General features: G+C 23.7%; 4 protein-coding genes across 5 annotated transcripts; 2 read left to right on the forward strand and 2 right to left on the reverse strand.

Annotated features, from left to right (window-relative positions):
• Nucleotides 1-98: 98 nt before the first annotated feature.
• Nucleotides 99-2,020, forward strand: LOC127281306 (RRP15-like protein). Its single transcript, XM_051304954.1, has 4 exons — nucleotides 99-340; nucleotides 825-1,272; nucleotides 1,468-1,675; nucleotides 1,836-2,020. Exons 1-4 carry the CDS (start codon nucleotides 307-309, stop codon nucleotides 1,941-1,943), a joined length of 798 nt encoding a protein of 265 aa, XP_051160911.1. The 5' UTR covers nucleotides 99-306; the 3' UTR covers nucleotides 1,944-2,020.
• LOC127281305 (GATA zinc finger domain-containing protein 15-like) lies at nucleotides 1,955-4,719 on the reverse strand. The gene is made up of 4 exons (XM_051304953.1): nucleotides 4,407-4,719; nucleotides 3,266-3,645; nucleotides 2,810-3,056; nucleotides 1,955-2,742 (listed from the first exon to the last, which is right to left on the reverse strand). The coding sequence occupies exons 2-4, from the start codon at nucleotides 3,624-3,626 to the stop codon at nucleotides 2,247-2,249; spliced, it is 1,104 nt and encodes a 367-aa protein (XP_051160910.1). The 5' UTR covers nucleotides 3,627-3,645; nucleotides 4,407-4,719; the 3' UTR covers nucleotides 1,955-2,246.
• Nucleotides 4,720-5,596: 877 nt separating this feature from the next.
• LOC127281307 (EH domain-containing protein 3) lies at nucleotides 5,597-11,894 on the reverse strand. 2 transcript variants are annotated; one of them, XM_051304956.1, is made up of 7 exons: nucleotides 11,758-11,894; nucleotides 9,097-9,602; nucleotides 7,626-7,939; nucleotides 7,438-7,546; nucleotides 7,031-7,349; nucleotides 6,784-6,954; nucleotides 5,597-6,682 (listed from the first exon to the last, which is right to left on the reverse strand). In XM_051304956.1, the coding sequence occupies exons 2-7, from the start codon at nucleotides 9,580-9,582 to the stop codon at nucleotides 6,477-6,479; spliced, it is 1,605 nt and encodes a 534-aa protein (XP_051160913.1). In that variant the 5' UTR covers nucleotides 9,583-9,602; nucleotides 11,758-11,894; the 3' UTR covers nucleotides 5,597-6,476. The 2 variants fall into 2 exon arrangements, with proteins under 2 accessions (XP_051160913.1, XP_051160912.1); XM_051304955.1 differs by lacking the exon at nucleotides 11,758-11,894 and adding an exon at nucleotides 10,541-10,695.
• Nucleotides 11,193-13,084, forward strand: LOC127281308 (uncharacterized). The gene is made up of 3 exons (XM_051304957.1): nucleotides 11,193-12,032; nucleotides 12,175-12,494; nucleotides 12,591-13,084. The coding sequence occupies exons 1-3, from the start codon at nucleotides 11,711-11,713 to the stop codon at nucleotides 12,729-12,731; spliced, it is 783 nt and encodes a 260-aa protein (XP_051160914.1). The 5' UTR covers nucleotides 11,193-11,710; the 3' UTR covers nucleotides 12,732-13,084.
• Nucleotides 13,085-14,415: the final 1,331 nt, after the last annotated feature.

A 14,415-nucleotide genomic window follows, 5' to 3' on the forward strand; every position in this document is an offset into this window, starting at 1 on the left:
TAAGGTTTTTCCCGTTACGAACGCCACCTCCGACTATTCTAATTTTCCGGAATGCTTGTACCAGATTTGGGAACATTTTTCCTTCAATCCACGCATGGAGTGAAGACTCCTTATTCTTACTTCGTGAGGACTACAAAAAAAACAACCATAACCTAATTTATTATTTATATATTTTTTCCACCCGGGTGCGTATTTTAATCGTTTTTTCCAATTTGTTTTTAAGAGAATTAAATTTGTTTAATTAAATACTCATAAGCCGTGTCTGTGAGTAACGACAAAAAGAAAATATTAAATTTTTCCAGAAAAATGATTATCGAGATGTCTACTGAGAATCGTTTAAGTAAGTATTTGGAATTTTTAAATATTTATAAAAAAAAACTATTTTTATTATTATTTGAAAAATATATTTTAATATACTATAATATAATATTATAATTATATTCAAATTCAATATAATATAATTCAATTTCATAAATATGTATTTACTTAAAAAAATACGACATACTACTACGGATTGTTTCCAAGAAGCACGTGTAAATTCGTTACTTGAAAAACTTTATTTATTTACACATTTTCTATAAAATTACAACTAATATCTTCTTCTTTTTACAATTATTTAATTATCCTAATGATAAAATTCAATTAGAATATTGAAAAAAAAAAATGTTTTTGAGGTTATGTTTTTGTACTTTTCGTTTTCATTACTCAAAAATACGTTTATTAAATTAAAATCAAATAATTAATTAATATTAATAATTAAAAACAATTAAAAATAAATTAATAGTAAATAAATTTAATAATACTGAAATTAATAAATTTTCTAGACGAAATAAGTGAAAATGAATCAGGAACCGATAGTGAATCTAGACATAGTGAGAATGAAATGGAAAGTGAGACGGAAAATGATAAATTAACATCAAAAGAAGAAGAAGAAGAAGAAGAAGAAGAATTAGAAGATAAAAATGATAAAAGTAAACAAAATCCTGGTTGGGCAGATGCGATGCGAAAAGTTTTAAGTAATAAAAAACCAAAGAGAAAAAAATCTATTGTACTGTCAAAAGCAAAGAAACATTGTAATAATGAATTAAAAGAAACAAAAGAGAAAATTTCCTTTGAAATTGATAATGCAAATGAAACACCAATTGTTAAGGAAACTGAAAAAGAAACCGACGAAAAGAAACGTATCAAAAAAACATTAAAATCAGGAATTAGAATAAAACCATCAATTTTGGATCGTGAAAGAGAAAGGATACTACAAAAAATTGCAACCAAGTAAAAAAAAAATTTTTTTCTATAAATAATTTAGTGTTTTAATTTTGTTTTTTTTATAATTTTATATTTATTGTTTTGATTTTGGTGGTAAAAATTTTATTATTTTCTAAAACTAAATCTATACGACAAATATAATGAAAAGAATATATATAATTATTTTTATTTTTATTTATAAAATTATTATTCAACTTTCAGAGGTGTTTTACAATTATTTAATGCAGTGAAACAGCAACAAGTTGATATTGATAAAAAATTAGTTAAAGCAGGACCATTGGAGAGGAAACGTGAAAAAGTTTTAAAGGACATTGATAAAAAAGCATTTCTCGATGTACTTATGGGTGGAACTAAAAGTATACAAGTTGATAAATGTGCAAATGAATCGGCAGAGAAAAATGAAACATCGGTTTGTTCCCTTTCTTTTTTCCTCTAATTTCTCTTTTTATTACTTTATATTATCAATTTTTCCCCCTATTTAGTAAAAAATAGGGGGGGGGGATGATAAAACTTTGTAATAACTACACAATGAAGAATATATAAATTTTGTCTCTTTTTTTTCTTTGTAGGAAAAAAATGTTTGGAAAGTCTTAAGGGATGATTTTGTAATGGGAGCATCATTAAAGGATTGGGATAAAAAGACACCAATTAAAGGAAACAGCGATAGTGACGAGTAAATTTACAAAAATAAGAAAAAGAAATATTTTATTATTGTTTTTTTATACATTCATTAAGAATAAAAATTTATAAACAATTTTATTTTGTTTATAATATTTAGCTAAAAAAAAAAGCTAAAGGTAAATACATTTTTTAATCTTTTTTTAGAATTTTTGCCAAATAATTTTTTTTTGTTAAGGCCCCCTTGTGTTAGATGGACGGAATGAGACCTTTTTTTTGAAACTTGAAAAAAGGAAAATTGCCTATTAATATTTTAAATTGTTTTTTTTTTTTCCGAAATCTATTATTTATTTACATAATACTTAAACTCGACTTTCTCGAATATCAGGTAATAGTTGAAAATCCCTTGACTCTTCAGAATCAATTGTTGAGTCGATATTATTATCTGAATTTTGAAATTCTAAATTAAAATTCGATTCATGATTATCTCGTGCAATATTTCTTGTATTTTCGACTCTATTTTGAAAATTGTTTTCTTCATTATTTGTTGTTGTATTTTCTAATTCTTCCATTGAATTTAATGTAATATTATTAATATTTAAACTACTATAACTATTTTCTTGATAATTATTATGTGACAATTGACTATTTAAAAAATATCCATCGAAATTTGGCGAATTTCTTGTTGCGCAAGCAATACTTTGACTTGAATAATTATTAGCCATTGAATAGAAATTATTTATTGGATTTTGTATAATATGATGACAGCTTTCACTTTCCAATGATTGCATTTCAAGTTCTTCTTTACTTTCATTGTAATTTTCAATGACATTTATATCATAAGGCAAGGTGGCAAATCTAAAAAAAAATAAATTAATTTATAAATAATGAAATAGTTTAAAAAAAAAAAAATTAAATAATTTACCTATGAAGTAGAATATCGGAATATGAAGGAGGAACAGATCCATCTTCTTTTTCACCATAAATACTTTCATAAGTCGGTGGTGGAAATCTATTGTCTGAACTATCTTTACTTGGCGATTCATCTGTTGTTAAAATACTTCCATGACTACTTTGCAATTGATGACGATTTATAATTCTTGGATTATTGTTATTCATCATCATCATTTGATTTTGAATAGCATGTTCGCTTAATTCAACTAAATCCAATCCTATACATAAAAATATTATTAATACACAGTAATTTAATTAATTACTATAAAATTATTTAAATTAAAATAAATATTAATTAAAATAATTATAATTAAAATTAATAATTATAATTAAATAATTAAAATTAATAATTATAATTAAATAATTAAAATAAATGAAATTAAATTATTAAAAATTAATTTCTCGTCATTTATGTAATTTAACTTACCTGTATTGTCAGCTTGAAATTGATTAAAAACATTACTATCAACAACAAGCATTCTTCCATGTGGCAAAAGTATAATTGTTGGCGTTGCAACAATTCGTGATCGTTCATCATTATTGCTCACACTATATTGACTAACATCAACTGTATCGGGATCCTCCAATTGACAGCAACAATATTTTTTACAAAGATTACGACAAAATGGTGCACCCCAACAACAATAGGCAAAAATAAATAATAAAACAGCCAACATCACTAATAGTGCCGCAACACCTTGACTTTGTTGATTTACAGATGATGATAAATTTGAGGCGCTTGCAATTTTTTCAATATCAAAACCATCGAAACTTGGATTGCCATTCATAATGATTTTATTATTATACCTTTTTTTAGAATATCATTAATTATTATTTAATATAAGCTTTGTTTGTTTGTTTTTTTTTTAGTCTTTTCGCGCGCGCACTACAATTTTTGAAATATTGAAAATATTTTTTATACACTGTCCAAGTGATTGCAATTTAAAAAAAAAAGTGAAAGTTATCGGACACATGTTCAACTCTAAGAGATGATAATATGTGATCTTGCATAATCACCGAAAAATATATCGAAATATTTTAATTTTATTCATTATGACTTTCTCAAATTATTTTTAAAACAGGAAAATTGCAAACATTCTTTTTTTTTTAAATAAAGTTCAATATATTACATTGAAAAATGGATCTTTATTATTTTTGAATTCTATTTTTGTTGAATAATTGTGAATTTATTACTAAATAATTATTAAATTATTGAATAATTATGTTTCTAAATTTTTCATTCTTTTTCCCGCCGATTCGATCTTCCCTCCCCCTTTTCTCTGACTTTCTTCTTTTTATAGTTAAATATTAGGAAGAATTATTATTGCCCAATTTGATTTTTTTCTAATACATTATTTTAACGGAAAATTTGTATTATTTAAGGGAAATATTAAATTATTTTACAACAACAATATTACAAAGAAAAAAAAAATATTATTTATATTATTATTTTAATATTTAAAGATTAAAATATAATGAAATTATAATTTATATTATTTAAATGTTTGTAATTTTTAACGAAAAACATGAAAATAAATAATAAAATACTAAATTAGAAAATAACTTACCGAAATAATTGAAATTTTAAAAATAATTTTCAAAATTTTTTTTTATATTCACACACATTATTTATAATTATATACAGTATTAAATTAACATTATAAATTTATTATTTTTTGTTAGATTTTTTTTTTCAAAATCAAGCGAAAATACTGTAATTTATTATTTCAATATTTATTAAAATTTACATTTTTTTTTTCGCTTGTTTGGAAATTAATTATTTTTTCATCAACTTTGTAAATAAATTTTTATAATATTTATTTAGAATTTGCGAGAAATATTGGTCAGACTTTTAGACTGACCACTGCGCAATATTGGTTTTCATTTCGCAGGCGCAATCTGATAGAAAACATCCATTGGCCTCATTATTATTATATACTATAAAAGAAATAATTTTTTCTTTTGATAAAAATTAATTTTTATCTCTATTTATTTTATTATAGATTTAAATTTATATTTTTTGTTTACTAGAAATCTAAAATTTGTTTTTTTTTTAATTATTTAAAAAGAATGTTTTAAGAAAAATTTATGTTCCACTAATTTATAAAAACTGGCACGTTATTTCAAATTAGGATTTTATAATCCAGGTCAAGATCAATTTATAATCAATCTATAGATCAGTGTAGAATGAATTTTCACCTAGTGATTCTATTAGTAAAAAAAATTTTTTTTTTTTTCAAAAAAGGTAGAAAATTAAACATACAAAATTGTTTTGAAATATTTATATATATTTTTTAATTTATAATTTAAGCGTATTAAAAATATAAATTTTTTTTTAAATGTAAATGACATCGCAATATTAAACTTTCTTCTTACAATTAATTATGTTTCAATTATCAGTTAAATATGCGATGTAAATAGTAAGATGAAGTAAATAACATTTATGTTCCATAATTTCTTTTTTTCTACGTATTATATACACTTAAAGCAATAAATCAAAATTTTTAACATAAATATAATGACAGTTTCTAAAAGGCATTTTCTCTCTTTTTAATTGTTTCGAATTAATTATTTTGTTTGGAATTAAATAATTAAATTAATTATTTTCTTCATATAATTTAAAACAAAAGATGGGAAAAACGAACACAAAATTTTAGTAAAGAACAATTATTAAACAAGTTGTAAATTCAGATGTTCATTACATGAACATTTTGCTTCCTCTTGGAGAAAGCATTAACATTGAAATAAACATACAAAAATAATATAATAATATAAACATTAGAGTACCTATACATTTGGAGTAAAATTTAAAAAATTAATGGAAGTTAAAAAATCAAAAATTCATATTTTAACCGAAATTTCTAAATATTAATGAAAAATAATATATAATTTATAATTATTTACAATTATATTGGAAAATTTTTACAAACGAAAGGACTACAAAGCTTCCTTCACGAGGAAGCAAAAAACGTATAATAAAAAGAAAAATGCAGAAAATGCCCTTTATTTTTACTGTTATAAATTAATAATTTATGGAAACTGTGCGTGTTAGTATTATGCTATTTTATGCGTAAATGCGTAGATACTTTCATGTTTAGAAAACATTTGTGTATTCTTTTATCTATATAATATAAAGGATTAAAATTAATATATACTATTGCTATATCTTTATATTTGCTTTTAAATTAAAATTCTCAAAATGAAAAACCTTTTTTAGATACTTGAAAAAAAAAAGTGTGTTAATGTGTAATTTTTATACGAAAGAAATTCTGTATTATACTATAAAAAAATTAACTAATAAATTATTTGTAATTTTCATATAAATTAAATCATTTCCAATTTACTTATATCTATTAATATAAATAATAAAGCACTTTTTGTTTTAAATATGAGATTATTTACAAGTTACGATTATAAATTGAAAATAATTTCTTTTTGGAAATTAAACTAATTTAATAAAGAAAATTTAGTGCTTTCAATAATAGAAAAGTTTAATATATATATATATATATTCTTTTTTTTTAATATATATGTGTATACGTATCAAATATATCGCAATTTTGAATTGCAAAATTGAAAAATATTTTTTTTCCCTTTCAGTACATTGCCTAGAAATGATTTTTAAAAATGTTTACATTTCATAAATCGCGTTTTGTTGGTGGTATTAAGTGTTCCGGCAATTCTGATGGGAGATCGTAACCTTCTAATTTAACATTAATCAAATGCATTGCAAGGGCAAATTCATCTCCATCAAGATATCCATCTTTATCAATATCAGAAAGTTTCCAAATTTTTCCCAATACACTATTGGGAAGTTTTGATTTTACCATTTCCAATTTGGCAGCTGAAATAATTATTAATTTACTAAAATTTAAGACAAAAGATTTTCTTCACAATTTTTTTTTTGTGAAGAGAAAAAAATTTAATTTTTGAAAAAAAACATACCTGCGCCTGTTATTTTACCATCGGAAGGTCCAAGTGAATCAAATACAGAATCGTATTTATATCTCTCTTTATTGACAATCCATTCTGATTCGCCAGCACCTGCATCGATTCCCTCGCCTCTTTTATAACCAAATGGACTAATTTGATCCTCAACTCCTTCGAAAGCACCACCTGTTTTTTTTGTTTAATCGTCAAAGTTAAAAAAAATTGCTTCTATAAAGTAGGCAAATATATTTTTAATACTAACCCTTAATAAGTGGTTCCGATTGTGATACAGATTCCTCATGTGGAATCATTGCCATTAATTTTGCAATATCTTCAGCCAACATTTTATCAACAACCTCTAAGAGTCTTGGTTTAATTGGATTGAATTTTGTAAAATCATGATGTGCAAGATTTTCTTGCATTTTCTTTAAATCAGGAAAATCGCCCGGCGAAATTTGTTGTTCACGTTGTATTTGATCGTAAATTTGTCCAAGATTTTTTATCAATTCCTTTTTTTTTGTATCCTTACCAAAAACACTTGGCATATCTTTTCTTAAGGCACTTATTATATAGGCATGAACCTTAAATTAAAAAATTGTTTTATTAAAATTTAATTTCATAAAAAAAAAAATTTAATATAAGCAAAAAAATGAGATTTTTTATAATTACTTTTGCTAAACGCGCTCTTTTAATCAAATCATTTAATTTTCTAAGTGCAGCATTTCTTGGCAGTGATTGCATGTCTTTAAAAAGATCTTGTTCTTCATCTTCAAATAATCTGGAAAATTTTAAATTTAATTATTACAGGCACAAAAAAAAATGTCGATTTAGTATGAAATGAAAAAAAAAAAACAAACCTTCTATTAACGTCGTATCTGAGTGGTTGGTCCCAAAATGATCCAATGTAAACTCTTGCAACTTCAGGTGTTTGTAAAACTTTTCCCAATGACCACATCAATGCACCGTATACTCTCATTAATTGTTGATGATCAATCATATCGGCTTTATTTAAAACAATTCTTATTTTATCATCGTGTCCCCTTAATGCTTCAATTGAACGACGAAATTCGTCTGATATATCCAATTTGTGAGCATCAAAAAGTAAAATAATTCTGTCAACTCTTTCGGCGAACCATTCTAAAACTCCCGTGAAATCGTAACCTCTATCCACCTGAGGAAATAATAATTATTAGAATTAAAATAACAATCTCTTTATTTTTGATTTATCAAAACACAGGCCTTGGATCGACTTTAATGAACAAAAAAAAAAATCGTTTCATTCGATTTACATTCTAAAAAAGTGGATTTTTTTATTTTAATTAAATTTAATAGTGAATAAATATTTTACTTGAAATAACTAGTGTTATTAGAAATTAAATTCATTGTATTAATTTCTTAATAAGAATAATTCTATAAGAATATTATCAATATAATTTATTTGAAATAAATTTTCAAAATTTCTAAAAAAAATTCTTAAAATTACATTTTTTAAATATTTTGTGAAATTTACTTTAAACAATTTATTCTAATTTAAAATTTTTGTATACTTTTTAGTTTTAATGGTCAAAAAATTGTCGGATAATAATTAAGTTTTACAGATTTTTAAATTAAATTTTTTTTTTTTAAATTATTGAATTGTAAAAGATTTTAAATTTGAAATAAATTTTCTGCAAATTTAAACTGATGTTGTATTTTTTTAATTTCGGAAAATTCAATTTTAGAGTTTTTTGTTTTGAAACTTTCTTAAATAATTGAATTTTTAAAAGAAATAAAGTATTTAAAATAATTGAATTTTTGAAAAGTTAGTTTGTTAAATTACAGACAGTAATTAAATTTTAAAGAATTTTTAAAAAATCATTAAAAATAATTGAATTTCCAAAAATTTGAAATTTTTTTTTATTTCAAATTAAAGAAATTATTGAATTTTAGAAGATTTTAAATTGAAATTTTTTGAAAATAGTTGAATTTTAAGTTATTTTGAATTTAAATTTTTGGTATTTTATTTGTGCTGACTATTTTTTTTTTAAATTTTAGACAATTATTGAATTTCATAAAATTTTTAATTTGAAAAATAGTTTAAATTCGTGAAGTATTTCATTAAAATTATTAAAAATAATTAATTTAGAGAATATTTTTTTGAAAATTTGTTAAATAATTAAAAGAAAGAAGATCTGCATTGTATTCTAAAAAAACGTATTTTTTTAAAAAAAAGTCAAAAAAGTCGCATCTTATAAATCGAAAAAAGTCATATAATCCGAGGTCTGAAAACAGAAAAAATTGATTAAAAATCTATTTCTTCAAATATCATAATAAAAAAAAAAAAATTACCCTTTGTTTTTCACCCGAAAGAATACCGGGTGTATCAACAATAGATATACCCTTGAGAACTGGTGATGTTACAGTTGAACATTGAAATCGATTTAAAAATGCATTTCCAAATTTTGAAAGTGGTCGAAATTGTTTATTTGGATCGACAACGAGTGCATTACCAGGAATTACACCCTCTTTTTCATCAAACATAACAGCAATAAATCTATCAGTCGTTGGTTCTGGTCCAATTCGAATACCAGGAAATTCTCTTTCAAGTAAATATTTAATAAATGTTGTTTTTCCCGTTGAATATTGACCAACCAACAATATCATTGGTTTTGCATCAAAATCCGGATCGTCCAATTGCGGTGAATGAAAATCATGAAATTGATAAAATTGTTCAAGTGGCAGTAATTTTGATTTATAAATTTTCTTTAAACCCTCAGTTACATTTTCAAAGAGATCTTGCTTTCCACTGTCTTCACGATTCAACCAACTAAACATGTTGGATAATGTAAATTATCCTAAAAATAAAGTAGAAATTTATTTAAAAAAATTTATTTTCTGTAATATAAAAAAAAAAGAACTTGTACTTTGGATATATACTTAAGTATACATATATATAGTTTAGATAAGTAAATTATCGCAATGAAAATCAGAGGTTATTTGAGATAATCGATATAGAACATTGAAAAATTCATGATTCATAATTTCTTAAATTGTTTGAAATAAAAATATTTAATTTCAAATAAACTATTTAGTCTCTAATTACTCGTCAATTGTTTAAAAAAAAAAAAAATGAATACGTGTCATTGTTCCAGTTAGAACTGATTTCAAAAGAACACCTTTCTGTTTAATTAGTGTTAATTATTAATTTCAAAAAATTAAATCTCAAAAAAAAAAAACTTTCTAATTGAATAGAAATTTAATTTTTAAATTTAAGTCAAAATTTAAATTAATTTTTTAAATACTCTAATTTCAGTTTAACATTAGATTACATTAATTATTATATGATTTAAATTACATTACTATATTAACTCATTAACGAACTTATTTTGTCATTTTTCCTTTATAGTTATTTTTATGTATTTGTCAAATTAATAAAAATTCAATAAATACATAACATATATGCATAATTATAAGTCATTGTTAAAAAAATAAGTGATCAAAAGTCACATGCTGATAATAGAAACCAATTATACAACATTATATTAGATTTACGGATAAAAATAGGATTTTTAAAAATTGTTAAAACTATAAATATAAATATATGTAAACTAAACATGAAATAATTGTTTCTAAAAGAATTGAAATTTCTTTGGTCCTACTTATTAATATTTTATAAAAACAGATCAATTTATGACATTACAATTCTCAATACAGAATTATCGATTGCAATTTATTTTAATTAAGAAATTTCTAAATTAGTTTTTAATAATGTTGATTGGAATTATTTACTTACTTTATTTATTACAAAAAATCTGTTTTATTACAGTACTTTCTTTTTTTTTATTATAAAAAATTAATATCTGTCACCACTATACTATATATGATGATAGTAAGGACGTAAGGTTACAGTCACACCTCTGAGCAGAGATATGAAACCCTATGAAACTATCTAATGGTCCGTCTACAATATTGCCTTGAGAATAATTAAGGTCAAAGCATAATTTGCTTCAGTCGCAATCGTAACGGAAGAGTGAGTTAGAGAAGGACAAATGTATGTTATCCTTTTTCTAACTCATTCTTCCGTTTTAGAATTCCGTATACGTTTAAAAATCTGTTCTACATTGGTCTTAAATGATTAGGGTATTTTGTAACTAGTACACGAGAGTAAAAAAGGATATTTATCACTTTCGTAATCGTTTAGACGTCAAAATACGCGTTCGGTTTTTAGCGAAAGTCTAAATGGTGTGTATTTATGAATTTTTATATTCGTAGCTGTCACATTTCGGGTGTTTGCGCAGGATAGAGTAAGAGAGCTGTGATTGCTCCTTTATGTTATAGGAATTTATTGTGAACGCAGCCTTATGTTATTTTCTATTATGTTATCGAAATCAATTGTGATCACAGCCTTACATTAAGGGTTCTCAACCCTGAAAAATCATCGTTTTATCTACAGTAGGTAAACAGACTTGTAGATAATTTTATTTAATTTAATTAAACATTTTTTTCTACAAAATTACAAATTGACATTAAAACAATTATTATTTAACATTCTTTTATACTAAATTAGCTTTATAACCTTGAAAAGACTAATTTGCATAATGACACTTTGTTTAAAAATTGGAAGGGGAAAACACCGATAAATATCCGTGTGTACAATACACATGCATATTTCTTTTTAATTCGATAAAAAAAAGACCTTAATGTTAATCTTTAGAGTTGAATAGTGCTTAAGTTTTGTCAAGAGAAATACCAGAAGCATCTTGCTATTCTCAATGCTTTGTATGTCATTATCATTATTATCAGTTTCCATTTACAATACAAAGGAAGTAAATCACCTGTTGAATTTAACTGCGCGAGTTTTTTTTTCTTTTTTTTTACTATAATTAAATAATCAAGGTGCGGTTGGCAAAATAATACTTAAAAAAAAAAAAGGAATTTTAAAAACATTTTTATTTTGTGGAAAATGTCAGTTTCATCGAATTTGAAAGATAGAATTGATAATATACTTACTGTTGATGCTACACCAAGTACACCACAAACGCCTTGTGAAGATGATCTTCTTGATCAATTTGATATAAATGATTCTCCACTTTCAAAAATTTCACGAAGTGGTACTATTTTCACGCCAACAACAGAACAGACACGACAATCTACATGTGAATTTGAATCGACTTCGGATATTAAATTTCCGAGTGCTAAAAGCAAATATCCGGATGATGACGTGAACACTGATTCTGGACAAGAGAAAAAAAACAATGGATATAAAAAGAAACATAGATCAAAAGGTAATGTGTTTAATTTTATTTATAAAAAATTTGCAATTATTTAATGTGAATATTTTGCAAAACATAAAAAAAATATTTCTCGCATAGATTTAAAATTTAGTATTTTTAATTTTTTATGTTAATAATACAATTTTTTTTTCAGCTAAAAATCCAAGTGCTGTAAATTACAATATTATTAATTCTAATGATGTGAAAATTTGTCCTAAAACAAGTTTTATTTGTAATATTAATCAACATATCAATGGAACAAATAGTTATCCACAAAAAACAAAAACAGTAAAATCAATGCCTATTGGTATACGTAATCTTAGTGAATGTCAAGAAGAAATCTCAAGAAATGATATACTATTAATAAAAGAACATATGGGTTCTGGTTGGAAGGATGTTGGAAGAAAATTAAATTATTCAGACGGTCAACTTGAACAATTTCAAGAGAATTTTAATAGTCGAGGTCTCGATGAGGTATTATGAAAAATAATTAAAAAATAAAACAAATTTTTAAAATTATAATAAAAAAAAAAAAAAAAACCCTTTTTTAATATTATTATTTTCTTTTAGATTGTCTACCAATTTTTATTAGATTGGAAACAAGCAAATTCAAAGGATGCAAAATTGGGAATTCTTGTAACTGCAATGTGGACAAGTCATCAATATGAATGCGTTAAAGAACTTGAAAAAAGTCGTAGAAAATCATCGTGAATTTTTTTTTTTTTCCTCCAAAAAAATTGTTTCCAAAGAAATTTTTTTTTTTTTGTAAATTTTTTGCATTTACAAAAATGAAATTGAAATTTTTATTTCAATTCAAATAATTACCGGTGATCGCATTCTAATTAACATTTATTAGATTTTAAAAATTCAAAATGATATATTTAATTTTTGTTTACATTATCATTTTTCCCAGTGTAATTTTTTAAAAGGGTTTTTTTTTAAATTAATTTTAATTTTTTTTTTTTTAAATTAGTTTATAAAACTATATTGTAAATAAGATTTTAACAAATAACATATTGTAAATAGTAATAAAGAACAAAATATGAAGAAATAATAATAATAATTATTATTATTATTATTATTATATGCAAAATATAATTTTACCGAATTTAATAAATGTCCGAACTTAAGCAAAAATATTTTAGCGCGAATTTTTGAAATTATCCAATGAGAAATTGAGAAAAAATTTTTTATTGGTCAATTTTTGAAAAATTCGCGCCGAATTATTTTTTTTAGGTTATTTGCAAAGAGCCTCGGCAAGCCCCATGCAAAAAATGCCATATTGGATCCGCCATTTTGAATTTTTAAAAACGGACATCATATTCGTAATCAGCGACCCCAAAAACCCCCGAGTAACGATTTTCAAGTCAATTGGATCGATTTTCAAAAATGTCGTCCGCCATATTGGATCTGACATTTTGAATTTTTAAAAACGGACATCATATTCGTAATCAGCGACCCCAAAAACCCCTGAGTAACGATTTTCACGTCAATTGGATCGATTTTAAAAAAATGTCCGCCATATTGGATCCGCCATTTTGAATTTTTAAAAACGGACATCATATTCGTAATCAGAGACCCCAAAAACCCCCGAGTAACGATTTTCACGTCAATTGGATCGATTTTTAAAAATGTCGTCCGCCATATTGGATCCGCCATTTTGAATTTTTAAAAACGGACATCATATTCGTAATCAGAGACCCCAAAAACCCCCGAGTAACGATTTTCACGTCAATTGGATCGATTTTTAAAAATGTCGTCCGCCATATTGGATCCACCATTTTGAATTTTTAAAAACGGACTTTATATTCGTAATCAGCAGACGAAAATCTTAAGGGAACCATTTGGTCTGATTTTTTTTAACATTATTATTCGATTATATTGCATATTCTAATTTTGGACATGGCCCCCTTTGACCCCCTGTATTTCGGAAAGGGGGCACATGCTCATCTTGAAATTTTGCAGGGATTATTTATTTTAAAATTAAACAACACTTTGACAAGAGTTTATAATATTAATTTTGAAAATTTACGGTATGAAAACAGTAAACTATAATAAAATGAACAATATTTAAATTACTATATAAGTAATATGATATTTATTAATATTATTATAAATTTTATTATTCAGATTTAATTTAGAAAAAAAATTTACATTCCAAATGTAATTATTTAACAATTTCTTTATAATTATAAAATTTATAATCAATAAAGCAAAAATATTTGAGGTTAGTTTTTCTAATAAAATATTGAGAAAAATATAAACAAAATAAAATTTTGTATCAACTTCAATTTTTTTTTGTATTAGTTTTTAAAGATTAATTAATCAATTTATAGCCTAAAATTTAATTGAATATTATTATTATTATTTAGTATTTTTATATTATTTATATAGT

Source organism: Leptopilina boulardi, unplaced genomic scaffold (genome assembly GCF_019393585.1).
Source record: "Leptopilina boulardi isolate dan_hultmark-lab unplaced genomic scaffold, ZJU_Lbou_2.1 LbouV2_266, whole genome shotgun sequence".
Classification (NCBI taxonomy): Eukaryota; Metazoa; Arthropoda; class Insecta; order Hymenoptera; family Figitidae; genus Leptopilina; species Leptopilina boulardi.